Source organism: Barbatula barbatula (genome assembly GCF_947034865.1).
Source record: "Barbatula barbatula genome assembly, chromosome: 24".
Taxonomy (NCBI): Eukaryota; Metazoa; Chordata; class Actinopteri; order Cypriniformes; family Nemacheilidae; genus Barbatula; species Barbatula barbatula.
Genome location: NC_136787.1, coordinates 10,081,072 through 10,108,767, shown reverse-complemented (window position 1 = coordinate 10,108,767; position 27,696 = coordinate 10,081,072). Strand labels below are relative to the sequence as shown.

The window sequence follows — 27,696 nt, the reverse complement described above, 5'->3', positions numbered from 1 at the left end:
TGTATTAAGCTATTTAACAGCCGTTGAGTCAATGGCTTTTAAAGTTGAAATGAAATCAAGATCAAGAATACAGCAATTTAGTGTTTCTGAACAAAAAAATGGCAGATTGGGTTAAAGGTTTTGCGTGATAATCACATATTTCTGTTTTATTATTTGCTTGTTTTGAGGTGTTGATAATCTTTATATAATGCATGACAAAAAAGCATCACCAAAACACTAATTTTGCTGTGTTTGTGTCTTCTGTGTTTGTGTCTGCCTCTGCTTTGGAAACGAGAATTTAGACAATGCCCTACTTTCTAAATCTCTTTTTAGTAACAAGGTTTCTGAATCAACATAATGCTTAAAATGGGTCATATGTTTTAAAGCTACAGATGTGCTCATTTAGATTAGCTTTTGTAGGTCACTGTGGAAAAATAAGCACCAACTTATTAGTGTGCATTGTTTTTATTTGCACTACAAAACTAGGAAACTAGGAAAGAACTATAAGTTGTGTGAAGTATGAAAAATGTTCTGAATTCATTAATATTGTCATCTTTGCATGCCTGAATTAAAATATGTTATTTCTTTTTAACCTAGTGGTGATTTTCACAAAATCATATCACATTTCCTGTTTTTATATCATTGTTAAATCATACAAAACCGCACATCTGAGTATTTCCTGTCATGTTCGCAGAACAAGTAAACGAATAAAGCAATGATTACAGCTCAATCCCGACTTTGAGTTCTGACAAAATTTTATTTAAAATGTAAGTGTTCCAATAATAAAGTAAAACATAAATCAACAGCAATATAAATATTAGCTTATAAAATCATAAATGTGAGATGAGGTGCTAAGCATCGCTTAAAAATAATCACAATCAAATACAGAAAGGAAGCCAAGCAGCAGACAGACATTTATATATATAGATAGATATTCATAGTCAAACAGACAGGGGTGGCATTCCAGTATCATAATCGACTGGTTGGAATTACAAGCACAGAAAAGTACAGTTAGATGTGGGGAGGGTTGGTAGTCTAAACATTAAGTGTTGTCTGTTATTTTTCAAAGTTTAGGTGACTGGAGAAGAGGAAAGAAAGTAAAATCCAGGGGGAAAACACAAAAATATGCACATACTTCACAAGCTACGATTGCATGATTGAAAATTGTATGTACAGTTTGGTTAGTTAATGATCTTGAAGGTTTTTATTCTACAACACTACACTGTATCTTTTTCTATTGTCTTTTTTCATCACATTTTCTTTAAAAATACTGAAACATTCCTGTAACAGCCAGCTTTCGTGGCTCTAATGTTTGTACAGGCAGGTTACATATTTTATATACATTGCGGCGGTGATTATGGTGTAAAACAATGAACAGAATCCTTTCACGATCAGAGATCCATTCAAGTGCAGTGTTGTGTGTACAATATCCCTTTGACAATCCTTAGTGTGCCTTGTATTCATTACTAACTAAACGTTTACAACACATTGTTACTGCGTAGATCTTACAAAGTCCTCACCAATCCACTTTCTAAAGTGTTATACAAAACACCCTTTCACTGTGACCCAAATTATCCTGACTTGACAGAGGCTGGGACATCAGTTATCTCTTCCAAAAACACTGTTTACTTAATGCATTTCCAAAGGATTCATATACCACGCTAACAGGTAAATGATAACAATGAATAATAAAACTATGTAACCCTAACATTAAGCTCTGATTTACTGCCTAGTTAATAAAAAGACTGAAATCATTTTTGATATCATGCCAACAGTCCAATATCTCATTTAATGCATTATCTTACTCTGAAAACAGACATAACATCTTAATATGCTTAAGCGTGTCCCCTTATTTAGTTGTTTGTCCTCTCCACTGCATAGTTTAGCTCAATACTCTTGTTTGTCAGTCAGGGTATAGGTTGTGGCACATTATAAAAGCCTAACAGCATTTTATTATTAACCACAAAAAGCATCTACTTTGCTTTAATCAAAAGAACACAAACGGCCTAACACGTGACATTTGAAAAAAAATTATACTTGGTGTAGTAAAGCTATTTACAGGACAGAGTTTTCTGTCTGAGATAGAGCTCATGGAATCTGAACACATCACCTCTTTGCCCGTAAATCGCTGTCCCAAGAGGACGATAAATGCTCTGAGAACTCTCAGCTTGGGTTATTGATCAAGAGACCAGATACAATCAAAAACACATTGAATTCAAAGAATGGGAGAACCCAACAAATAAAATCCACAGCATTTTTAAATGTAGGCTTTTTTGATTCTTCAAATCAACGGACACATTTTAAGGGGGGAAATGCTCAGATCCCATAATTCTGCAGCTTCCGTTGTCTTACTTCTTGTCTTTCTTGGTGGGCTTCTTCTTGCTGGCTGGTGTCTGAGCTGCTTTGGGGGCTTCGGCAGGGGGGAGGGCTTGGGGAGGAGGGAGGGCCTGCTGGGGTACCTGCTGCTGAGGGTTGGGTGTAAGAGTTGCGGTGCTGCCCGGGATGTAAACGTTCTGACGGTAGTCTTGGCCGTACTGCAGGTTGTAGCGAGGTCCCAGAGTCGCGGTGGCTTCACTTGCTTCTGACAGAAACAGGGCAGCATCAAAAAAGAACAAATAGAAAAGAAGAGAGAGACAAGTAGAGCTTTAGAGTGATCTTTTTCAGAACAGGGCTCAAATCTCACACAGCCGCTCAAGAACTGCATTGCAGCTTCTTCAGTAACCTGCCTCTGCCTGCCCATCCCCCCATGCATTATGTATGACGTAACATTGACGTACACAAATCACACACTCAGCACCGCTCTTACAAGAACAGCATACGCACATGCACGGTATTCATACTTCCTGTAAAAAGCACTGAGGAAAGTGACTCTATCCTTTAAAGGCATGTTATGTCTTTATGCTGCAATATATTACATTTGTGTGCATTCATTTATTTTGTCACAGTAATTTTCGATTTCACCAATCAAACTACCATTCAAGTAAAAACATGACAGTGAGTTTTAAACATGGTCAGTCTAATCCAGTCCCAAGTCATAAATAACCAATCGGTATTTAATGGTTCATACCAGTTCATTCATAAAACATTTAGTGCCGTGTTACTAAATAAGCACATGCTAAATTAATCTCTGAATACACTCACAAACTCCTGAGATTGTGTTTAATAGAAAGATAATGGTCATGTTATCTAGACAAGAACAGCAGCACAGAGCTGTCGTTCGGATTGCAGCTGCTGAGACGGAGAAAGACTCGTGTGTCTCTTTATACTCAATTAGGTTGACTCCATAACAGTCAATGACTGGTAAGGTCTATTGTACTCTGTAGAAGCTGCACTCTCTCTTCCTTTTCCGGCTTCCTAACACACTTCAGTATCTGATGGATCAAAAATCCTTGATTTATCATGTGTATGTGCACATCGTCTTAGCTAAAAAGACCACCAATGTTGTGATTTGCCAATTCGTTGTTTAACTGTTCAAACCAGTTGGATTATTATAAACACCTAGTTTATGATGTTAGCAATAGTATTCTTTTGTCTTGGCTAATCTGTAAGGTTTGGCGCAATTATCCGTGTTTTTTATTTGTAAAAGTGTTACCATTCGTATCACTGTTAAATGCTGTCAAGTTCGGGTTAAATGTGGAAAAACCCAACCACTGGTTTAAACAAACCTGCTAGAAAATGCTTACAATTGCATATTTAACCCAACCATACAGTAGGTTGATGCAATCTAGCATATATAAAACAACTGAACAGTTGGGTTTGTCCGTATTTTACCCAACCAAGTATTAAAAAAAACAAGCAATTTGTGCATGGTTTAACTGATGTCCAAATGGTGGTTGCTATGATTTTACTACAAACTGAATTTATAATAAAACTAAAGTTGTTATAGTGGTTGTGCATGTTTCATTTTCATTAAAGGTACTCTAGCGAGGAAATCTATGACTGCTCAAGGTGTTTGTTTCAGCAAGCTTTGCTTATGTGCTTTGTAATGTGTTTCTCTATTTTCTTTCAACTGATGATTTGTAAAAACAAAACAGGCGAAATGCTGAGACAGAGGAGCAGTAGTGATAACGAAAAACAGATATGCCTTAGAAGGGTGATGGAAAGTCATGAATTGAGATTCACCGTTTGCTGCAGCCATCAGAGCCTGGAGCTGTTCGGCTTCGGTAGGGGGGTTGGGCCATGGTCCTGTTCCAGCAATGACACCAGGACCGGCACCTGCCTCATCAGGACGAACTCCAGCCCTACACAAGAGAGTGGGGGTTAGTGACTGAATACGTACACAAACAGACGCTTTTACATATGCTTAACACAATGCCTTCAGCATTTTCTCTCTCTCTGCATTATTCTACCTCTCACACATATGAGAACATCAGCCCCCGAGTTTGCTAGCAGAAACACACTCGCTTTATTAGCTGAGACGGCCATTTTGTGTAAGAGGGCACGGCAGGACAGTGCAGTCAGAAAATGAAGGCTTGGGTAGGACACAGCAGAGGTTTGACGTGGTGTAAACAGACAGGAAAGAAGATTGAAATATAGAAACAGAATTGTTGTTTCGTCTGATTACACCACGTGACACGTGACAAGACCACAAACTGCAAACTTTGCCCTTCGTTCAAATCTCAATTACTCCCCACAAAAAGCGTACGTTTTTTCAAAGTACGTTTTGGTTAGCTCTCACTTTTAGAAATCACATATGCTTAAATGAAGATCGATTCCATATTCCACCTTGTAAGGACAGACTTCACAGACTTGGCTCTACAAAGCCGAAATAAATTAAACTCAAACAAACAAGTATTTACTAAGCACAGGTTAACACAACGCAATGACATCCTGCAGAGCGAGATGCAACAAACAGCTATCAGCGATACACACACATCCAAACGTATTCTCCTAAAGTGAGCTGCATGTAATATATGTTCACATTTATAAGTGTAGACGCACTCTGGGAAACATTGGACAGCATGTCGCTGGAAGCTGCAGAACATGTATTTGGAAAGACCTAAACACAACATTCCACTAGAAGGCTACATCAGATAATGCCAAGCTCTAGCACACTAATCTTCTCCTCCACTCTACCTGGACTTCTCGTATGGAGTCCATCTCTGCTGCAGGGTATGGAACCTGTGTTGGCTGAAACATAAGCACAGCAACATGCAGCCGTCACTCAAGCACCCTACATCCCATCAGGACGAGACTAACCCGCACATTGGATATGTGAGATGGTCTTAAATGTTGTCAAATGTTTTGTAGGCTTATCATTTTTTGCAGATGTTTCTGATTATTTATTTTGTCATTCTAAACACAGGGGGAGGAACGCTGTAGGAAGGAAGGTATAGATATTTTTATTTGAGTGCTGTCCTAGATTTCTAGATTATTAACACTATAGTCTAACCTCCAAAAGGGTTACTTACTGGCCTCCTCTTCACCTTGTCTAATTTAAAGTGCCTTGCATTCAAGTACGATTTCTCTCACATTGAATAAAAACGTTCTTGTGTCATCATAAATAGCTGTGTTTATTAAGCAACCCAATGGTTTTATTTTAGCTCATCATAGATTTTGATATGATTTTGTACCAACGGACTGTAGAATATCCTCATACAATTTCTGAATCTGCACAGGGGCAAATTAACTGAACACTCACCCGCTTGGTCCGGGCCTCTGGTTGGGGGGAAACCTCCAGTCAGGGTTGGGTGGCTTTTGCTGAAAATGATAAGAAAAGGCATTTTATTAAAACTTTTGTTCAACACAGAAATTCATAAGCACTAATAGCCCGCTCTGGAGTCCTCCATGCCATCATGTTGGTCTGGGATTCTGAAACACAAACTAGTCTAGTCAACAACACAGTTGAATCAAAGCACATCTTCTGTTTATCCCCCGAGCTGTTTCAAATGGCACCTTTTACCAAAAAAGCTGAAATAACCAGAGCAGCAAAAAAGTGAGGTAGGAAGCAGGTAGAGAGATAGAGTGTGTAAATAATTGATCAATCGATTATGTTGCTGACATGCATGATTGAATGTACATGTGGCGAACACACACCGGTCTGTATCAAACAAAATATGAGCTCACCAAAATATGATGTGGATTATAGCTAAAACCAGGAAAACCGTAAATGGTAAAAATACAGTATATCACAACAATTAAAAATATTCTGCATATAAGAATGCATACAGTGTTGATTTTTGGCTTGCAGTGTTTATTCAAGAGAGTCTCTCAAACGTAGATTGCACTCTCCAAACTACCTCTCATAGACAAACCATTATAAGCCACAGTTTTTGTTATAATGTACAGTATACAACCTCATTCAGCTGTTTACGCTATGTAAACCATAATCACAAAAATATCTACCTCTAATCTAATTTAAGATTAGAATTGAATTCATATTAAACGTTCCTTGAAATAGTGTGGATCTGATGGTCTACCTCTTAACACACTTATAGGATTGAATAGTCAGAAAGATGAGTCATAATGACCGGAGCTATATTCTGAATGCCTTTCAGAGGACTAGCTGTTTTAGTACAATTTCCGAGAAATTAATGTTGCATTAAAACCCTGCAAGATTTATATAATTTATTATCAGGATTGAATTGTGGTTTATTTTAATAAAACAAATTATTTCTCACCTTCACAAGTGAGTGAGTGAAGAGTCTTTTTGAGAGACGCATGCTTAGAGTGCTTTGTGGGGCTTTAACAAACACAAAGTCGCTCCTGCTGGAGATGCTGGCATAACCAGGTGCGTATTTATCCCGCGAGGCCCCCACAACCTCCATGTATCTGACTGGACCGTCTGTGTTTAGCTGGAGGTGAAGGTTGTGGTGTTGGTGCGCATGATGTGCCTTCCTGAAACCGAGTTTTTGCGTGAGGAACGTAATGTAACTGTGATGCCCGAGCCAGCGCACCACAATAGCAATGATAGTCAGGACAGAGAAGCCGATAACAAAGGACAGAGTGATAATAAGGTATAGGCCGAGATCCGACTCACTTGATTTTTCAGAAGTAAACCTGCGTTCAAAGGAGATATCTGAGGATTTCCCCCCCAGTGTGATGTTAACCGCTACGCTAGTAGAGATAGAGGGTGTGCCATTGTCTTTAACAATCACAATGAGACTAAAGACAGACTTGCCCTCCTCTGCCGCCAGTTTATGTGCTGTACGCAGCTCTCCAGTATGAGCACCAATGTGAAACATTCCTGCATCAGGCCCTGAAAGGCTGTAGAATAACCAAGCGTTATGCCCACTGTCACCATCAACAAATGCTATCCGATTGACTAGATGTTCAGTGTCAGCTGTGCTAGGTACCATAAACTGCAGTGTTCTGTCAGATGGAAGTGAAGGGTAAATCAAGACAGGAGGGTGGTCGTTCTTATCTATAATAAAAACATGCACTGTGACGTTGGAGCTCAGAGTCGGTGTTCCCTTATCAAAAACCTGCACTACAATTTGAAATGCATTAATTTGCTCATAGTCAAATTTTCTAATGGCATATATCTGGCCGCTCTCTGAGTTTATATAGACATATGAAGACACAGAGGTACCAAAAGCTTTACTCTCCATGATTGAGAAACAGATTGTGGAATTCTCACCCACATCTGGGTCTGAGGCAGACACAGACAAAAGTGGAGCATTTGGGGCATTGTTTTCAGCTATGTCCACTGAATAGGAAGGCTGCGAAAAGACTGGGGGGTTATCATTAACATCTGAAAGACGTAACACAATGTATTCCTGCGATGAACGGGGTGGGGAACCAAAGTCTGTTGCCGTCACGCTAATGTTATATTCAGCCACAGCCTCTCTGTCCAGAAAGCCATCGGTCATTAAGGTTAGGAATCCCTTATAGGGAGAACTCATCTTAAAAGGAAGCCCATAAGGGATCTGAACATTAACTTCACCATTTTTTCCTGTGTCTTCATCTCTTAATCTGATGAGCGCTATGACAGTACCTGAATTTACATCTTCATTGATTACAGGAGAAACCAGATTAATGCTGATTACAGGAGTATTGTCATTCACATCGATAATCTCTATTTTGATAGTCCATGAGCTCTCCATTGAAGGTGTTCCTTTGTCCTTAGCTAGAACCGTGATGTCATAGATATGAGTAATCTCGTGATCTACAAATCCTGTAACTCTAATTTTGCCAGTAAGAGAATCCACACCAAAGAGTTGCAATACATTATGGGGGGTGTATTTATCAAACATATACGATATTTCTCCGTTCAGACCATGGTCAGCGTCAGAAGCGTTAAGAGTTGTAACTAAAGTTCCAACAGGTGAATTTTCTAAAAGCCTGACTCTTTTTGCTGGATTATAAAACTCTGGCGCGTTATCGTTAACATCAAGAATATGCATAATAATGGCAGTATTTCCAGATTTTTCTGTGATACCACCATCCACCGCAGTCAAAATTAATCTGAATGTATTCTTCTTTTCTCTGTCAAGTGGCTTGTTTAAGACCAAAACGGGAATTTTACTTCCGTCACTTTTAGTTTCTACTTTCAGAATGAAACAATCATTTTGACTAAGAAAGTAAGCGCGCAGTGAATTTGTTCCCACGTCAGGGTCGTGCGCGCTTTCTAAACGGAACGTCGTCCCGGGTGCAGCCGCTTCTGAAACTTCCAAAGAAGTGTTTTTGTTTTGAAACAGTGGCGCGTTGTCATTAACATCCACGATTTCAATTGTGACGCTATGCATTTCCAAAGGATTTCGAAGAGAAATCTGAATTCGTATATAACAGTGTAAACGTCCTCCGCACATACTCTCTCTGTCCATTGTTTGTTTGACCACCAAAGCTCCAGTTGTCAGGTCTACGTCAACATATTTGTCTTTATATTCCGAGATTATTTCCATGTCCCTTGGAGATATCATTTGAATGTCCATCCCTATATCTTTAGTCAAGTGTCCAATAATAGTTCCTTTTTTAGATTCCTCGGCTGTGGAGTATAAAAGTTCCGATGCATGCGTTGCAAATAATAACACATGCAGAACAATCCAAATTAAAGCCCAATCCAATGATCTATGAAAAATCTCCTTCCTCTCCATTTTAGGTGTGCATTTTTTAACACTATAGACTCCTTCGGGACATAATTACATTGTTTATAATCGTTGATTGTGCCGCACTGAACACCTACACAATTTGTTGTAACTCTATAAAGCTCGAGAGATCAACAAGCGTGTGTGGGACGGGTGAAGGCGAACACGGGGTGGAGCTTAAAATAAATGTTTTGCTATTGGCTGAAAGTTACTTTGCCCAGACAAAAAAAAACCCACACAATTTCCCTGACCGGGCGCTGTCCTCAACAGTGGTGCTGATTCTAGCGTAAATGCTTCTCCCACCAATCATCGCTCAACTAAAACTAAGTAAATCAAGGTTAAAAAAACAATTTATTTATGGAATTTAAATATTTATGTCTCACCTGTTGGCACTCGAACGTCCACGCGCTGTCTGGTAATGACGCATCAAGCACATTTAGTGTGTCTGTGAAGTTTGTCGTGCTACTTGGTTTGAGTAGAGTAAAATCACTAAATTCTGACATTGGAGAGAGATAAGACCCGAAAGACTGACTCTGAGACATCATGTCTCCTCCAAGTACTTCCACGTATTTAATGGGTCCGTCAGTGTTTAGTTGAATCTGGAGGTTTTTGTTGGGGTTCCTGTAATCAGAATCAGTTCGTCTGATACAGCATGTTGAACTTCCTCGCGCACACTTCACTAGTAAGATAAAAAACGTCAGCAAAGACAACAACGACACAGATGCCACAGAGATGATCAAGTACAAAGTAATTTTTCCACTTTTTTTGCTGGGTTCTGCAGTTTTCTTATCATAGTCTGAGATTGGCTCATGGAAACCATCCTCTATTAGTATTTCCACAGTCACCGTAGTGGACTTCTCTGGTTCTCCATTATCCTTTATTTCTATTGTCAGTCTCTGGGATGAGTCATCTTGCTCTGAAACAGAGCGCTTAGTCCTCACCTCTCCGGTATGTAAATTCACATTAAACAGAGACATGTCCGTGGCATCTGCGATCCTGTATGAAATCCAAGCATTGTGACCCGAGTCAGCGTCCACCGCTGTTACTTTTGTAATGAGATGCCCTGATTTAGCAGACCGAGGCATCCTCTGATGGGATACAGACCCCATGACTGTGGAGGGGTAAATTACAGCAGGGACATTGTCATTCTGGTCCAGAATAAACACATAAACTGTGGCGTTACTGGTTAGAGATGGAGATCCATGATCTCTAGCCTGAACTATGACCTCGTACACCTTTATTTTCTCAAAATCAAACGAATGCATACTAAATATGCTACCGTTTTCCGAGTTTATATACATATATGATGATATAGGTGTATGAAATACTTTAGGGTTCTCAATAGTATATGAAATTTTACCATTTAAACCGGTATCAACGTCTGTGGCGGATACTGAACAAATAATGGATCCTGGAGTATTATTCTCTCTTACGTATACATAATACACATTATTAGAGAACGCCGGGGCATTATCATTAACATCAAGAATTTTAACTGTAATTATAGTTTTGCTACTTAAAGGTGGTGAGCCTGAATCAAATGCTGTGATTTCTACGTTATACTCTGGAAAAATTTCGCGATCTAAAACCCCATTTGTAACTAATGAATATTCATTTGAGAATGACGGTTTTAAAATAAAAGAAAGGCCAGAAGGCGTATGCAGTGTAACTTTTCCATTGACACCGGAGTCGATGTCTCGTGCGCTTATTAAAGCTACAACCGTACCGCTTGGAGCATCCTCGCGGACAGGGCTTGGTTTAGACGTAATAACTATTTGCGGCGGATTGTCGTTAATATCTGATACTTCAATTTCGACTGTACAATGGCCTTCCATTTCAGGAACCCCTTTATCTTTAGCGCTTATTTCAATGTTGTACATAGGAGTGGTCTCATAGTCCAAGTCCCCATTCAAAAACATTTCTCCGGTTTTCTCATCAATTCGAAACAAAGAGCGCAGAGAATCAGAAGTGTGTTCCCCTAAAGAATACTGTATCTCTCCATTTGGCCCTTCGTCTAAGTCTGTTGCTTCAACCTTTAAAAATGACGTGTCCCGCTTAGCGTTTTCGTTAATAGCCACTTTGTATGCAGTTTTCTCAAACACGGGATTGTTGTCATTGATATCCAGCACAGTGACATTAATTTGTAAACTTCCAGTTTTAACCGGGGTTCCTCCGTCTAATGCCGTTAGCAGCAGCTGATGCATACTTTTCTTCTCGCGATCAAGGGCTTTCTCCAGTACTAATTCAGGTACCTTTCGGCCATCTCCAAGATCCTTTACCTTTAAACTAAAGCAATCGTCTTTGCTTAAAGTGTACGATTTCAAAGAGTTACTGCCGACATCTGGGTCTACTGCACCCTCAAGAGGAAAGCGCATACCTGGTACGGTCGATTCTGCTATTTTTAAAACACGATCCGTTGACTGAAAATGCGGGTAATTGTCATTAATATCCTGTATGTCAACTTCCACTCGATAAAGTTGCAAAGGGTCCTCGATAACGATTTGGAGAGGTAACAGACAGAGCGCGTTTTTTCCACAAAGACTCTCTCTGTCGATTCTCTCATTAACCACAATCTCGCCTCTGCTTAAATCCACGTTGAAAAACTGCTTGCCTGATTCAGAGGTTATTCGCAATTTACGCTCATAAAGCTCAGATATTTTCAAGCCTAAATCTTTAGCAATATTTCCAACGACAGCGCCAACGTTAAGTTCTTCTGGAATGGAGTAGCGAGTCTGTCCTTCTGTCATAATCCAGAAAAGAATAAAAAGAAAACAGAAAAGCCAAAGACGCTTCCACCCTCTCAATACAATCCTTTTCGTCATTTTGATTTAAAATCCAGACGATTCACCGTGCCAATACAAACTTCGGATCCCACCAAAAAGGCGATTTGCTTGTACATTTTTTCTCAAATATATATTACAGTCCATTTTGCCCGAGCGATTAGAGCATCCCCTGTTTCTGCTTGGTCTGAACATTGTAATGTCAGTGTGGGGGAGGGAGTGGATCTCTTTGTACAATTCTGCATGTCATTGGTGGAGAAAGGAACTGCAATAACCAATAGCAACGGAGCAGTCTCTTAAAGGAACACGTTATACAGAATCTGAACCTGCTGTCAAACTCCCAGCAAAGAACCTTTATATATTTTCAAAGTAAATACATACTTTAGAAAAAAGCCCGAAAATAGCAGATTTTAATTAATCAGCAATGTAATTTTAAGGGGGGATGAGTAGAAAAACGTCCAATAATAATAAAACATACATTATAATAAATCATAATCTTTATAACAAAAGCACAGTTTAAAATGCCTAGCAAATGAATGCAAAAACAAACTTTTTTTTGTTAAAGGATGTTTTGGCTGTATTGGTTATTAAAATCTTCTATAAATCAACTATTTTGGATGCTCACCTGTTGACTTTCAAACGTCTACGTGCTATCGGGCAGAGAGGAATCAATCACGTTGAGTGTGTCTGTAAAGTTTGTAGTGCTGCTGGTTTTTACCCGGGTTAATTCTCTGAATTCTGACATTGGAGAGAGATAAGATCCAAATGACTGACTTTGTGATATTATGTCACCTCCTAGAACCTTCACATACTTAATGTCAGTGTTAAGCTGGATCTGCAGATCTCTGTTGGAGTGCTTGGAACCATTATGGGTCCATCTGACACAGCAGTTCGATCTGCATCTATTGCTTTGTGCGCCTTTCACCTTTGAGAGGAAAAATGTCACCAAAGACAATAAAGACACAGAGGCAAGGGAAATGATAAGATATGGAGTAATTCTGCCACTTTTTTTGTTGAGTTCTTTTAACAACGATGCACCGGACGGGTTATTTTCCTTTATGTAAACGTTGTATGACGTCTGCAGGAATACGGGAGGGTTGTCGTTAACGTCCAGAACTGTTAAGTTAACAACTTTTACTGATTTTAGTGCAGGTAAACCAAAGTCGGTGGCTATTACTTCTATTATATATTCTGCACTGGCTTCACGATCTAAGAGCTTGTCCTTAACTAAAGAATAATAGTTATCAAATTATTGTTTTAGTTTGAAAGGCGAATTTGGAGAAACATATAGTTCCGTTTTCCCGTTTATACTAGAATCTTAGTCCTTGACGTTAATTAGGGCAACCTAATGCAACCGACTGTTGCATTTTCTGTCACAGGATTGGGTGAAGATGTTAAAATAATATCTGGAGGGTTGTCATTCTAGTCAATAATATCAATCGGGGCAGAAGAGTGACCTTCTAACTCTGGATTTCCTTTGTCTTTAGCGCATCAAACATATATGATTTCGTCGTCTCGTAATCTAGGATTCGATTCACTGTGATTTCTCCATTCTCTCTGTGAATACTAAAAGCTTACCTTACAGAATCTGGCGTGTGCGAGTAAGACTTTAAACTGTTACTGCCCACATCTAAGTCCTCAGCACTTTCGAGGGGAAGTCGTGCGCCTGGAGCAATTTATTCTGATATTTTTAATATGCCGTCTTTGGTATCAAAATTGGGTGCATTGTCATTTATATATTTTATTTCAATCTCAACGTGATGCAACTGTAAAGGAGTTTCTATAACAACCTGCAGTGGCATCAGACAGCTGTTTTTTTGTCCACAAAAGCTTTTCTCTGTCTATTCTGCCGTTGACAACCAGCTCACCCTTCCCTTCACACTAAAACTGTCTGTCCAATTCAGAGGCTATTCGTAACTTACGATTTGTAAGATCTGAAATGTCTAAATCGAGATGTCCTGCGACAAAACCTTCTTCCAGTTCTTTTGCTATAGTGTATCTGAGCTTTAATTGTATTCCACAAGAGAGAGAACCCAAACAGCAGAAGTGCTGCCTGATTCCACCCACGGATCCACCTATGTCTCATTTCCCTGGTGCTTTTAATTTTCCAATAGAGAATTGTGCCTTGCAGATCCACATTTTGAAAAATGTCAGATCAATTTTAGTCAGCTTCCCAACCAAGAGTGTATCGTTCAGCTCTCAACATTCTGTTTGGGAGGGAGTGGATCCCTTTGTGTTCTCTCACATCATCGGTAAAAGGCTCACCTGGCTTGTAAAATGGGTTGGACGGATTCTCTAAAAAGGCATGTGATGTACGTTTCTCTGGTTTTGTACAGTGTCTGTGGTTTTAATTATTATTATAAGTAGTAAATAATAATAACGAAGTTTATAATTTGCAACCATACATTTGTCAGTTGTATTAATATTATATAATAAGCCAACACAAACCATATAGTTAGTTTAGAACGCAGCTGCCAGAGTTCTAACCAGGTCCAGAAAATACGATCACATAACCCCAATTTTATCAACCCTTCACTGGCTACCCATTAAGTAACGTATTGACTTTAAAGTTCTTTTAATCACTTATAAAGCCTTAAAGGGTTTAGCCCCTACCTACCTAACAGAGCTTCTATCACACTACAACCCATCACGCTCTCTAAGATCTCAAAACGCAGGACTTTTGATAATACCTAGAATAACTAAATCCACCAAAGGGGGTCGAGCTTTCTCATACGTAGCACCTAAACTCTGGAATAGCCTTCCTGATATTATTCGAGGATCAGACACACTCGCCAAATTTAAATCTAGATTAAAGACACATCTTTTCAGTCAAGCATTCACTTAATGCAAAATATGCTAAATAAACCACCAGGAGATGCTGACATTAGATATTATTTACTTGAATAATTTGATTTATTATATAAAACACCATGTAGTGTGTTTTACCCTTTCTTGGGTTTTTCGTTTTTCCCCTGTAAAGCTGCTTTGGAACAATGCAAATTGTGAAAGGCGCTATATAAATAAAATTGAATTGAATTGAATATCTTTTTCTAAGTGACTATTGTTTTAAATACTGTATTTGGCTCACCTGTTGGCTCTCAAATGTCCACGCGCTGTCTGGTAAAGACGCATCAAGCACGTTTAGCGTGTCTGTAAAGGTTGCAGTGCTGCTGGGCTTAATGAGCGTGAGATCACTAAATTCCGACATTGGAGAGAGATAGGAACCAAAGGACTGACTCTGAGACATCATGTCGCCTCCTAGAACCTCCACATACTTAATGGGCCCGTCAGTGTTGAGCTGGATCTGAAGGTTTCTGTTGGGATTCGTATATCCAGAATTTGATCTCTTAATGCAGCAGTTCCCAGTACTGCCTCGTGCGCATTTCACAAGTAAGATGAAAAATGTCATCAGACACAACAAAGACACAGACGCCAAAGAGATGATCAGATATAATGTTATTTTGCCCGTTTTCTTGTCGGCTTCAGGTCTGATTTTACGGTAGTCTGAAATGGGCTCATGAAACCCATCCTCTATTAATATATCCAATGTGACTGTGGTGGACTGGATTGGCTCTCCGTTATCCTTTATCTCTATTAACAGTTTCTGAGATTGGTCATCCTGCTCTGAGACAGAGCGTTTAGTCCTCACCTCTCCCGTATGTAAATTCACATTGAACAATGACACGTCCGTTGCCTCCACAAGTCTGTAAAAAATCCAAGCGTTATGGCCCGAGTCAGCGTCCACTGCTGTTACTTTTGTTACTAGATGTCCTGATTTAGCAGAATGGGGCATCCTCTGATGCGACACAGTCCCCGTGACTGTAGAGGGGTAAATTACAGATGGGGCGTTATCATTTTGGTCCAGAATAAACACATGGACCGTGGCGTTGCTACTGAGGGATGGAGAGCCATGGTCTTTAGCCTGCACTACAACACTTAGCAGTTTCACTTTTTCATAATCAAAAGAGCTCATACTGTAAATAGTCCCATTTTCTGAATTTATATAAAAATAAGATGATGTTGGCACATTAATTGAACTTGAATCCACAATAGAGTACGTCACAATAGCGTTCTTATCCTTGTCAATATCATTAGCGGTTACAGAAAACAAAGACACACCGGCCTGTTTGTTCTCTTGTATATAAATGTTATATACGGACTGTGAGAATAGTGGAGGATTGTCATTAATATCAAGTACTTTCACATTTAAAATCTTCACAGTTTCTAAAGGTGGTATACCGGAGTCCGTGGCTTCTATTACTACCTTATATTCAGAATTAACTTCACGGTCCAGAAAAGATTCTGTGATTAACGAATAATGGTTAAGAAATGAAGGTTTCAGCTTGAAAGGAACACCCGGAGAGACCGAAACCTTAACTTTGCCATTGTCACCGGAATCCAAATCTTTCACGTTAATAAGAGCCACTACTGTTCCAACTGTCGCATTTTCAGGCACAGGACTCGGAGAAGATGTTAGGATAATTTCTGGTGGGTTGTCATTCTCATCTACGACATCTATCTGAACAGATGCCTGCCCCTCTAGCCCTGGACTCCCTTTGTCTTTCGCGCAAACATCAAACGTATATAACTTTTTTGTTTCGTAATCAATTTTTCCATTTACCGTGATATCGCCAGTTTCAGCGTTCACACTAAAAGCCGATCTTACACGCTCAGGCGTGTGAGCACCGAAAAAATACTCTATTTCACCGTTAAGACCTTCATCTAAATCCGTCGCTTTTATTTTCATCACACTCGCGCCAATGATAGCTCCTTCTGAAACAGAAGCTTTGTATGCAGCTACGTCAAAATTGGGTTCATTGTCGTTTATGTCTTGAACGATTATTTTCAATAAGCATGTGCCAGATTTAACTGGATTGCCTCCATCAAGGGCTGTTAATATTAGTTTGTGTACGGAGAGTTCCTCTCGATCCAAATACTTATCTACCACAAGCTCCGGTATAATTCTTCCATCCTTTAGACTTTTTACATTTAGACGAAAAAAATTGTTATTGCTAAGTGAATAAGTCCTTAGGCTATTGCTGCCAACATCTAGGTCTTCGGCACTTTCAAGGGTAAATCGTGCGCCTGGCGCAACTGATTCATGTATTTGTAATATGCCATCTTTCGTGTGGAAGTTTGGCGCATTGTCATTAATATCTTGTATTTCTATCTCGATCCTATGCATTTGTAATGGATTCTCAATAACTACCTGCAATGGCATTAGACAACTGGCGCTTTGTCCACAGAGCGTCTCTCTGTCAATTCTTCCATTAACAACCAGTTCACCCTTCCCTGAATCCACAGCAAAATATTGCTCACTGGACTCGGATGATATCTGTAACTTACGCTCGGCGATATCCGAAATGTCAAAACCAAGATCCTTAGCGATGTTTCCAACGACAGATCCTTCCTTTAACTCTTCAGGTATTGTGTAGCGAATCTGAGCTCCAATTTTAATCCACAATAAAGAAAAAACGAACAGCCATGGCGCTGCCCATTTCAATGCACCTATCCTCCTACGTCTCATTGCTTTGCTGGTAATATTCCCATCAATAAACGTTCCTTATACTTCCACAGATAAACTAAATGTTATTCCTCATTTCAAATTGCGACCACTCAACGCGTCTTCATCCCCATAAACCGTGCGTATTTCCCTTCTCTACAGCTCTCATCATACTCCTCCTCTCGCAAGGGGAGGGAGTAGATCCCTTTGTGCGGTCTAATACCTGATTGGTATAGAGCTCGTTGCTCTCTCGTCCAATAGACGGTTTTCTGGTAATGGCATAACCATGTCTCTGTGCTTTGGGTTACACGTCATGGTGAATTGCGCTCTGTTTTGTGGTAGCCACTTCAATATGTATTTCTTGGTTACCCAAATATTTTATAGCCAAATATTTATTGCAAAGTTTAGATTATTAGCATAACATAACAGATAATGTTGTGCATTTCTAATTGTTTTAATGTTTTTTATTAGCGGGAACATAATTAATCTTATTCACTTTTTATAAAGCCTTTTGTGATTTACTAATAAATAAGGTCGTATAAATTTATATATAATTTATGTTTCAAAATAAGTATACTGCCGTCATTACCCATATTTTTGGGTAATGCTCTTTATTTAGATTATCATCAGCCTAAATGTACACCATTTCTTAATGTAATGCAAAAAAGAATTTCTTTGGTAACATTTTTATTTATTATAAATACATATTATTATTTAAAGGCTTTAAACTTCACATACACACATGTACATATTTAAAATAAATGTATTTATGTGATTGCACGTGACGTGGGAGCTGCAGTTAGTACTGTGCCTTGAACGAAATCAGCACAAAACAGAGTGACAATTAATGAAATTAGAGCTTTAGCCAAACTACTCCACGAATCTGCATTACAATAAATAACAGTTCACACATTCATAGATCGTCCCTGCAGTTTTAAAGTTTGACCTATGAGACCCATTTTTTTGTTCAGGGTCACATATAAGCAATTATTTAATCTGAAGTGAAGTGCAGCTCTGACCTAGGCTGCAAAGTTTTTATTTATGGATGGGAAGCCCACTCCTGGAGCTGTCCATGGTTCTGAAATGAAACTGTAGCTATCTTAAATTGAACAATTAGGATTAGGCAGTGCTTCTAAAATGATAACGTGCTATTGTTTATTGATGTATATTTCAGTTAAATTATAATTTGCTCACCTGTTGGCTTTCAAATCTCCACGCGCTGGTAATGATGCATCAAGCACGTTTAGCGTGTCTGTAAAGTTTGTAGTGCTGCTAGGTTTAACTAACGTGAAGTAACTGAATTCTGACATTGTAGAGAGAGTTTTTCAGTTTCCTGTTGACTACTGATCTGATCTTATGATGATCTGAAATGGGCTTTATGAAATGCGTCCTCTATTAATTTATCCACTATGACGGTGCTGGGCTGGATTGACTCGCCATTGTCCTTTATCTCAAGTAAGAGTCTCTGAGAGGGGTCATCCTGCTCTGAAACCGAGCGTTTAGTCCTCACTTCTCCCGTATGCAAATTTACAATGAACATAGAAGGGTCTGTGGCATCTGCGAGCCTGTAGAAAAGCCATGCGTTATGGCCTGAGTCTGCGTCCTGCTGTTACCTTAATAATGAAATGTCCAACTTTAGCAGAATGCAGAATCCTCTGATAGGAAATAGATGCCATGAGTGTGGAGGGGTAAATTACAGCTGGGGCATTATCGTTTTGGTCCTGAATAAACACATGGACCATGGCGTTGCTACTGAGAGATGGAGAGCCATGATCTTTAGCTTGCACTACAACACTGAACAGTTTCACTTTCTCATAATCAAATGAGCTCATGCTGTAAATTGTCCCATTCTCAGAGTTAATGTAAAAATATGATGATGCTTGGATCTGGTATGAGCGTAAGTCCAGGATAGAGTATGTCAGTATAGCGTTCTTATCCTGGTCAACATCAGAAGCAAATACAGAAAACGACGAAGCACCTGCATGGTTGTTTTCTTTTATATAAACGTTCTATTCGGACTGTGAGAAGAGCGGAGGATTATCGTTTACATTTACTTTCACATTTACATTTGCCATAGATTTTAACGGTGGTACACTGGAGTCTGTGGCCTGTATTTTTACATTGTATTCAGAATAATCCTCACGGTCTAAGGAAGAGTCAGTAACCAACGAATAATGGTTATCAAAAGATTATTTCAATTTAAAAGGTGCACTGACATTGACAAATAACTCAACTTTGCCATTATTCCCCGAGTCCAAGTCATTGACGTTAATCATAGCTACTACCGTTCCAATTGTAGAATTTTCAGACACAGGGTTGTGTTAAGATGTTTCATCAATAGATGCAGTCATTATCATCTATTACATCAATCTGAACAGATGACTGCCCCTCTAGCTCTGGATTCCCTCTGTCTTTAGCACAGACTTCAAAATTGTAAGACTTTACTGTCTCGTAATCTAGTTTTCCAATTACTGCCATCTTTTGTGTTTGGCGCATTGTCATTTATTTCTTGTCTTTCTATCTCAAACTTATGCAACTGTAATGGATTCTCAATAACGATCTGCAGCGACATAAGACAACTGGCGCTTTCTCCACAGAGCGTCTCTTAGTCTATTCTTCGATAAACTACCAGTTCACCCTTCCCTAAATCCAAACCGAAATACTGTTCATTTGATTCAGATGCTATCCGTAATTTACACTCGTTGATATCTGAAATGTAAAAACCAAGATCCTTGCGAAATTCTCAACAACAGATCCTTCCTTTAACTCTTCAGGTATCGTGTAGCGTATCTGAGCTCCGATTGTATTCCACAATAGACAGAAATCAAACAGCCAAAGCGCTGCCTCTTTCCATCGTCTGACCCTCCCGTGTTTCATCTCGCTGATAAACCTGTTATTCCCATAAACCAATTTTTGCATTATGTTCACAGAAAAAGAAAACGTTATTCTTCATTTTCGAATTATTATGTCTGCTTAAAGCATCCTCATTGTGGTAAATTATTAAGCCTATCCGTGTACGTTCCTTAGGTCTCTTCATTGAACAAATCATCTGGTTGGGGGAGGGAGTGGATCCCATGTACACTCTAAACCATAATTGGTAAGAGCTAAGCTCGAAGTCGTCCAATAGGTGCTTTGCGGTGGCTTAAAGAAAACAAGTTATTTTTGGGTAAAGCATCCTAAAGATTTGTTGTAAGTAGTCTCCCAGAATAATTTTAAACATATTCATAACCATATATATATATATATATATTTTTTTTTTTTCTTTAAGATGCATTGAAGAATAATTTAAGCAAACTGCAATATGCCGTGTTAAATTCTGTAATGTTTGTAGACCTCAATTTGATACTTCATCAATACTCGACGATTAATTAATTATTATTAATGTGGATAATGCAATTTCTCAAGACATTTCTCAAGACATTCACAATGGACTTAACTTTAACGACATATAAAATAACAAATCTGTAGCAATGGGCATTCGAGCAATAAAGCATTCTTATACTTGCAGTTAACTTCACGCCTCAGTGATACACGCTTTCAATCGGACTGATTGTTCAGTTAAGCTGACAGAAACGCAAGAACATATTCAAAAACACAAACAAGGCACCGCAAAATATATTTCGAGAGAACAAAAAAACGCTAATTGTAATTTCAGTTTCAGAAATGTATTTCCCTCCCTATCCCCTAAGTGGATTAAAACTTTAAACAGTTCAAATATGTGTTTTCCAGAAAACAAAATAAAAACATTATTTAAATACTATTCTGTATCTCACCTGTTGGCTCTCAAACGTCCACGCGCTGTCTGGCAACGATGCATCAAGCACGTTTAGCGTGTCTGTAAAGTTTGTAGTGCTGCTAGGCTTAACTAATGTGAAATCACTGAATTCTGACATTGGCGAAAGATATGATCCAAATGATTGACTCTGAGACATCATGTCGCCTCCTAGAACCTCCACATACTTAATGGGCCCGTCAGTGTTGAGCTGGATCTGAAGGTTTCTGTTGGGATTCGTATATCCAGAATTTGATCTCTTAATGCAGCAGTTCCCAGTACTGCCTCGTGCGCATTTCACAAGTAAGATGAAAAATGTCATCAGACACAACAAAGACACAGACGCCAAAGAGATGATCAGATATAATGTTATTTTGCCCGTTTTCTTGTCGGCTTCAGGTCTGATCTTACGATAGTCTGAAATGGGCTCATGAAACCCGTCCTCTATTAATATATCTACTGTGACTGTGGTGGACTGGATTGGCTCTCCGTTATCCTTTATCTCTATCAACAGTCTCTGAGATGGGTCATCCTGCTCTGAAACCGACCGCTTAGTCCTCACCTCTCCCGTATGTAAATTCACATTGAACAAAGACGCATCCGTGGCCTCCGCGAGCCTGTAAAAAATCCAAGCGTTGTGACCCGAATCAGCGTCCACTGCTGTTACTTTCGTAACAAGATGTCCTGCTTTAGCTGAGCGTGGCATTCTTTGATGTGTGACGGACCCTGTTACTGCAGATGGGTAAATGATAGAGGGAACATTGTCGTTTTGGTCCAGAATAAACACATGGACCGTTGCGTTGCTACTCAAAGATGGAAAGCCGTGATCTTTAGCCTGCACTACAACACTAAACCGTTTCACTTTCTCATAATCAAATGAACTCATGCTGTAAATAGTTCCATTTTCTGAGTTAATGTAAAAATACGACGAGGCGGGTATATGATTCGAACTTAAATCGAGAATTGAGTAACTGAGGAAAGCATTCTTATCTTGGTCGATATCAGACGCAGATACAGAAAATAATGATGCTCCCGGTGGACTATTTTCCTTTGTGTAAACGATATATGAGGACTGTGAGAAAAATGGGCCGTTGTCATTCACATCAAGCACTTTTACGTTGACCGTTTTTGTTGATTTTAAAGACGGTACACCAGAATCTGTGGCTACCAATTCTATGTTATATTCTTCATTGGTTTCACGATCCAAGACAGAGTCAGTAATCAAAGAATAATGATTATCGAACGCTGGTTTCAGTTTAAAGGGAAGACGTGCGGATAGGTTTAAATGTACTTTTCCGTTATCACCGGAGTCCAAATCTTTGACGTTAATCAGAGCTACAACAGTACCAACCGTCGCATTTTCGGACACTGGACTGGGTAAAGACGTCAAAATAATTTCTGGGACGTTGTCGTTTTCATCAACAATGTGTAGCCTCACTGACGAATGGCCCTCTTGCTCTGGACTCCCTTTGTCTTTAGCGCACACATCAAACGAGTATAATTTTGTTATCTCGTAATCAAGCTTTCCAGTTACTGTAATCTCTCCCGTTTCATCGTTGATATTGAAAGATTTTCTCACGGAATCTGGTGTACGCGCACCAAAATAATACCGTATTTCACCGTTAAGACCTTCATCCAAATCAGTCGCTTTTACACTTAAAACATTTGAACCAAATTGAGCGCTCTCCAGCACCGACGCTTTATATTGAGATTGTTCAAATTTTGGCTCATTGTCATTAATATCTTGAACGAATACTTGTATCAAACTAGTTCCTGATGTCACTGGATCTCCACCATCTAATGCAGTTAAAATTATTTTGTACATAGACTGTTTCTCTCTATCTAGTGGTTTGTCAACTATCAGTTCGGGTACTTTTTTACCATCTTCAAGTGTTTTCACATTTAAACGAAAAACTGCGTTGTTACTCAAAGAATATGAACTCAGACTATTTTTACCGACATCTAAATCCTCTGCACTTTCCAGTGGAAATCGTGCACCCAGAGCTACGTTCTCAGCTATTTTTAAAATGGTCTCTTTTGTTAGAAAATTTGGTGCATTGTCATTTATATCTTGTATTTCTATATCAACGCGATGTAGCTGCAATGGGTTCTCTATTACAATTTGTAAAGGCATCAGACAACTGCCGCTTTGTCCACATAGCGCCTCCCTGTCTATTCTGCCATTGACTACTAGCTCACCAGTCCTCGTGTCTAAGCTAAAATACTGTGTACTAGAATCCGAGGCTATCCGTAATTTACGATTAGCGATGTCTGAAATGTCCAGACCAATGTCCTTTGCGACGTTTCCAACAACAGACCCTTCCTTAAGCTCCTCTGGTATGGTGTAGCGAATCTGCGCTTCAGAGTTGTGCCATAACAGAGAGAAACAAAACAGCCAAATTGCTGCCCGTTTCCACATTCGGATGCGTCTCATTTCCACAGTATTTTTAACCGTTCCATCAAAGAATGCTTCGCTTAAATCCACAGATAAACGTAGGTTTTCCTCTCATTTTAAAATCGTAAATCCAGTCCGATTGTGCGTTCGGTTTTGTGGTGATCAGCTTCATAACGTGTGTGTATGGGTCTGCATAGCTCTCAAGTCATTGTACCGCTGCCCAACTAGGGGAGGCAGTAGATCCCTTTGTAAATTCTTGAATCTCATTGGCGCTGAGCGCAGTGCCCCACTGTCCAATGGATGACGAAATCTCTTTTAAAGGCACACGCACACTGTCCATGGTCCTGAAATGTACCTTAACAAGCTTAGCGACAGTGAGCCCCAACACATAAACATCTAGTGTTTGCGAGCAACTCACCCTTGCCAGAATAGCTAAAGCTATCCTTAGAAGCAATCTTCTTCTGATAAAGTGTAGCGAGTCTGAGATCTGACTGTATTCTAATTATCATATTACCGAGGCATACATCACACAGACATACATGGATGTGTTGAAAGAAGCAATGTATTCGGAAATACCTTCACAAAGCTTTACCATTGTTCTTATTTTTATTGCAAGACAAACCGAAAAACTGTGATTAGACTATATACTGTTGGTACCCAAAACTAAATTTGATCAATGAGTGAACGTAATGATGAAAAAAGGACAAATTATATTTTTTATAGCTCCTTCTAAAAATTTGCCTTCACGTTGAAAATAAGTGGTTATTTGGAAAACATAAATTGTATCTGTCTATCACCTTTTTCTATTGAGATATGGCTGCACTGAAAAAAACAAACAAATAGTAGGATTTACCAAAAAACTATGTGCAATGATTTGGCACAATTGTTTTTAATCTTACTAGTATTATTTTCAGTGTAAGGTTAGGATCATGTGTAAAGGGTTTTATTGTAGTATATTATAATTGTTTTAATACTAATTTTGTTTCATATTTAAATATATATATATATGTATATATGTTAATTACTAGTAATTATATTCAAGAATTGACAAAGTTTTACTGAATGTTCCGAACTGAAGCGCAATATCAAGATATAATGACGTTTCAGTGGTGCAATGAAAATACACTTTTCATTTAGTGCCCTATTGAGTCACGCTGTCCAGGCATGTGGTGCTGAAATCGACCAGTGGGTGTCGACGTTTTCTAATTTTTCTCAAACACAAACATAATTATTTGCGCTAATATACCAAGTGTATACAAAATCCAATCAAAACATCATCCATTGAACAAATACACAAAGTCACGCGCTCACCTGTTGGCTTTCAAACGTCCACGCGCTGTCTGGTAATGACGCATCAAGCACATTTAGCGTGTCTGTAAAGTTTGTAGTGCTGCAGGGTTTAACAAGCGTAAAGTCACTGAATTCTGACATTGGAGAGAGATAGGAACCGAAGGATTGACTCTGAGACATCATGTCGCCTCCCAAAACCTCCACATACTTAATGGGACCGTCAGTGTTGAGTTGGATCTGAAGGTTTCTGTTGCTACTTTTGTATCCAGAATCTGCGGTTCGGATACAGCAACTCGAGCTGCCACTATTGCTGCGTGCGCATTTTATTATTAAGATGGAAAAAGTCATAAAAACCATAAGTGACACAGCGGCCAAAGAAATAATCAAGTATAACGTGATTTTACCATTCTTCGTATTGGTTTCTGTGCTTTTTTCACGAAAGTCTTTTATAGTTTCAGGAAACGCATCCTCTATAATTATATCCACTGTGACAGTCACCGATTTCACCGGGTCTCCATTATCCTTTATCTCAATCACTAGCCTCTGAGAGGAGTCATCCTGTTCTGAAACCGAACGTTTAGTCCGCACCTCTCCCGTTTGTAAATTCACATTAAACAGAGATGCGTCCGTTCCTTCTGCGATCCTGTAAAATAGCCAGGCATTGTGGCCCGAATCAGCGTCCACTGCTGTTATCTTGGTAACGAGATGTCCCGTTTTAGCAGAACGGGGCATCCTCTGGTGGGAGACAGACCCTGTGATTGTAGAGGGGTAAATGACAGCAGGGACATTGTCGTTCTGATCCAGAATAAACACACGGACAGTGGCGTTGCTGTGGAGAGGCGGGGAGCCATTGTCTTTGGCTTGCACGACAATTTCAAACACCTTCATTTTCTCGTAGTCAAAAGAGTGCATGCTAAATATGCTGCCATTTTCTGAGTTTATGTATACATAAGAAGAGACGAGTACGTCTCGAGCTTTAGTATCGAGAACTGAATAGACAATTTTGCCATTTTCTCCCATGTCTAAATCTGACGCTGTCACCGATGCTAGAATCGATCCTGGGGCGTTGTTCTCTATTATGTAAACGGAATACACGGGTTCAGAAAAAACAGGAGGGTTATCATTGACATCTAATATATTAACTGTAATATGTTTACTAGATACAAGTGAAGGTGTTCCAGAGTCTGACGCTATAAGTTCAATATGATACAAAGGGTACTTTTCTCGATCCAACTGGGCATCGGTGACCAGTGCGTAATGGTTTGAAAATGTAGGCTTTAATTTAAAAGGAGTACCAGGCGATATGGCAAGGGTTACGTTTCCATTTAGCCCTGAATCCAAATCTTTAATATTTATTAACGCTATCATATCCCCAGCTGGCGCATCTTCTGGCACATGTTTGGGTGAGGAAGCTATAGTAATCTCAGGTGCATTATCGTTTATGTCTATAACAGCCACCTGGATTCTACAATGCCCTTCCATAATCGGCGCTCCTTTGTCTCTGGCGCGAATGTCAAATTTGTACGTGGAGCTTAATTCATAGTCAAGACTTCTTAATATAGTTAATTCACCGGTTTTTGAATTCATAGAAAATACATGTTTAATTGGTTCGGGTGTGAGTGATCCAAACGCATACTGAATTTCACCGTTTACTCCATCATCCAAGTCGATTGCTTTAACTATCTGTATAATCGTACCTGGAGCGGAGTTCTCTGTTACTTTAATTTCGTACAAATCATGTTCAAATGTAGGCGCATTATCATTCGCATCTAACAATCTTACAGTTATTTGGGTTGTGCCAGATCTTGCTGGATCACCTCCATCAATACCTGTTAAGATTAAATGATGTATTGACTGTTTCTCTCTATCAACCGCTTTCTGTAGAACAATTTCTGGGACTTTAGTTCCGTCTTTGTCATTTTTAACATTTAGGACAAAGAAATCGTTTTTATTTAAAGAATACGTGCGCAGAGAGTTTGATCCAACATCTGGGTCTTGTGCAGGCTCCAAACGAAATCTAGCCCCAGTTAGTGTGGACTCTGATACATCAATAATATGTGTATCTGAAAGGAAACTTGGAGAGTTGTCATTTATATCCTGGACGTCCACTTCCACACGGTAGAACTGTAGTGGATCCTCGATTATGAGTTGTAGTGGTAACATACAACTCGTGCTTTGTCCGCATAACGTCTCCCTGTCTATAATTTCATTCACAAGTAGCTCACCATTCCGCAAATTCAGACTAAAATACTGCTTACCGGATTCAGATGCTATCCGCAATTTACGGTCAGATATCTCAGATACATCCAATCTAAGATCTTTAGCTACATTTCCAACAATAGATCCTTCCTTCAGCTCCTCCGGAATTGTAAAACGAAGCTGCGCGTCTGTATTGCTCCAAAGGACAGCGAAACAGACCAGCGCTTGCCAGAAAATAAATTTCCTTTGTATTTGAGTCCTCATTTCCACACACGATGGATTGTTGTTAAGCACTGTGTCCCAATATACATCTTACGTGCGTAATCGATGACAAAAATAATTCACTATTTTAAAATCCATAAAACACCAAAATTGTTTTAGACTGTAATACATTGCTGCAAGTGAACTGCATGTTGTCTCTAGCCTGTGCATTATGATTTCAGCATTCCGTCTGGGGGAGGAAGTAGATCTCTTTGTGCACGTCAGCCCTGGTATTGGTTGAGCGCTGTCCAATCATGACAAGGGCTGCTTTAAAGGCATAGTTCCAAACAAAACGCCCAGCAGAAAAAAATATTTTTTAAATGTGAAGCAAGAACAACAAACTGTTATCCTTTCTTAAGATGACAAATAGTAATGCAAAACATTATTAATAATTTTAAAATAAATAAACTGCAACTTAAATGTGATAAAAAGAGCCCAAATTGCATTTAATGTAAATAGTAAAACAGGCTACACACACGAATGTGACTTTG

At 39.2% G+C, this 27,696-nt stretch overlaps 1 protein-coding gene and 1 pseudogene across 32 annotated transcripts in view; both read right to left on the bottom strand.

Moving 5' to 3' along the window:
* Positions 1 to 713: 713 nt before the first annotated feature.
* Positions 714 to 27,696, bottom strand: part of LOC306889427 (protocadherin gamma-C5-like) — a gene marked incomplete at its 5' end in the record, with an annotated part of 109,381 nt that continues 82,398 nt past the window's right edge. For 9 of the 31 annotated variants that reach the window (XM_079448339.1, XM_079448331.1, XM_079448342.1 and 6 more), the window contains 4 exons: positions 720 to 2,557; positions 4,102 to 4,220; positions 5,056 to 5,109; positions 5,621 to 5,679. In XM_079448339.1, coding sequence (XP_079304465.1) covers positions 2,328 to 2,557; positions 4,102 to 4,220; positions 5,056 to 5,109; positions 5,621 to 5,679 — 462 coding nt within the window. In that variant the 3' untranslated portion in view covers positions 720 to 2,327. Of the gene's footprint in view, positions 2,561 to 4,101; positions 4,221 to 5,055; positions 5,110 to 5,620; positions 5,680 to 9,388; positions 11,984 to 14,873; positions 17,430 to 21,061; positions 23,495 to 24,766; positions 27,386 to 27,696 lie in introns of those variants that run through there. The other 22 variants (XM_079448340.1, XM_079448338.1, XM_079448343.1 and 19 more) reach the window with 14 other exon arrangements.
* LOC306889983 (protocadherin gamma-C5-like) lies at positions 18,567 to 19,766 on the bottom strand (annotated as a pseudogene). The gene has a single exon. The product of its transcript is annotated as a protocadherin gamma-C5-like (transcript).